This window comes from Hippocampus comes, unplaced genomic scaffold (genome assembly GCF_001891065.2).
Source record: "Hippocampus comes isolate QL1 unplaced genomic scaffold, H_comes_QL1_v1.1 scaffold22, whole genome shotgun sequence".
Taxonomy (NCBI): domain Eukaryota; kingdom Metazoa; phylum Chordata; class Actinopteri; order Syngnathiformes; family Syngnathidae; genus Hippocampus; species Hippocampus comes.
The window spans coordinates 8,085,933-8,087,739 of record NW_017806175.1 but is presented as its reverse complement, the minus strand read 5'-3'; the positions used below and the strand labels follow the sequence as shown (position 1 = coordinate 8,087,739).

General features: G+C 44.4%; 1 protein-coding gene across 1 annotated transcript in view; it reads left to right on the top strand.

Annotated features, from left to right (window-relative positions):
- rgl1 (ral guanine nucleotide dissociation stimulator-like 1) overlaps positions 1-1,807 on the top strand; it is a gene marked incomplete at its 5' end in the record, with an annotated part of 9,741 nt that extends 7,934 nt beyond the window's left edge. The window contains 3 exons of the mRNA XM_019896884.1: positions 507-811; positions 922-1,036; positions 1,534-1,807. Of these exons, the coding sequence (XP_019752443.1) occupies positions 507-811; positions 922-1,036; positions 1,534-1,733 (620 nt within the window). The remainder of the gene's footprint in view (positions 1-506; positions 812-921; positions 1,037-1,533) is intronic.

Genomic DNA, 1,807 nt, shown 5'->3' with positions numbered 1-1,807 from the left:
TACAGTACTGTTATGCTTCAGGTGCATTTCATAGAAGTAAAATTTGAAATCAAATTGTAGATATTGAAACTACCGGTACCTTTTTTAAAAAAGAGTATAAATGACTTTTTTAAAACAACAGACAAAGTGGAGTGATTAATATAAAAAAATATATGTTGATGTTAAACAATATCAAATAAGTATGCTCATATTTATGCACTACGTACAGTATTAGAATAAAAATAAAGAGTAAAATATACGTTTTGTGTGTGTGTTTACATCTGAGATAAAATTTGCTACAGTGAAAAAAACCCCTGTTGTGAAAAATGTCTTGCTGCAAACATGATTTCGTTGTAGAGGAGTTTCACTGTATGTAAAAAATACATGTTACAATTACATTATTGCACAATAAATGAGAGTTGTGCTTAATGTGAAGGACAAAGAATACAGAAGAATAAAAATTCTTTGCAAGTTCGGCAAATAAAGTCAACATCTGAATTGTGAACAAGATCAGGCTCAGAATGATGATGCGTTTAAAAACAACAACACAGAAAGTAACCTTGGCTTTGCGTATCTTCAGCTGTCCGAGTCTTCTTCTTGCACTTCGCTCCATTCCATGGACACGGGCTCATCCACCACCAGCGTCGCCACCACGCCCGTGTCCCCGCCGCTTCCGGGACCGCCGTGCACCCACCGACGCTCGGTGTCTCTCACGCCCATGTCGCCCTCGTCCCCCGGCCAAACGCCGGCGTACAACACGCAGGCCCAGGACGCCTGCATCGTCAGAGTCAGCCTGGAGCACGGCAACGGAAACCTCTATAAGAGCATCCTGGTAAAAAAACGCTTTGGAACGTCGGCACGGCAAAATTGCGCTTTGAAATGCAACCATGTCTCGGTAGATTTTGATGAATTGTGATCGTTGGGCTTTTGTTTTCTTGTCAGCTGACGAGTCAAGACAAGACGAGGGCTGTGGTTTCCAGAGCCATGGCCAAACACAACCTGGAGAAGGAACCGGAGGACGGCTACGAGCTGGTGCAGGTCATCTCTGACGAGCGAGGTAGCGGCTCATTCATAGTCGGCGGTCGTCTCCGGCACCGAGCAAAACATGAGCGTCTTCGTGCTTTTTTTTAAATTAATTGGCTCTGGAAGAAATTTATAAACGAGAAAATGTTGTTTTCCATGTAAATGCCCTAATCCGTTCCAAGCCCTCCCAAAATTCAGACATAAATGTTTTTTCAAACATCAAAATATGTAACAAATACATGTTACAATTACATTATTGCACAATAAATGAGAGTTGTGCTTAATGTGAAGGACAAAGAATACAGAAGAATAAAAATAAGAGGCAATATTTTCCAGTTGAGGCGTTTCGTAACTTGAAAATTTGCTACAAAGAGACATTCGTAAGTAGAGATACCACCGTACATTAAATATAATGAACTGTTTGACAAATATATAACAATAGACATCCGTTTCATTTCTTTGAATTATTTCAAGATGAATATGTCCATATTTCAACACTCCGTTGTCGGTTTGCTTTTTCCCTCCCGCCAGAGCTAATCATCCCGGACAACGCCAACGTCTTCTACGCCATGAACACGTCGGCCAACTTCGACTTCCTGCTGCGCGTGCGCGGCTCGGCGGCGCGTGGCGGCGCGCCGATCCAGATGCGTGCGCGCTGCAGCTCCACGCTTCCCCGGACGCACCACCACCGCTCCAGCCTGTCGCTCCGACTCAGCAAAGTCACACTGTGAACGCAACACCACTCTGGAACACCGAACGGATGCCCCGCCCCCACACGTGCGGCAGCAAGACTGAGCCCCCCCCC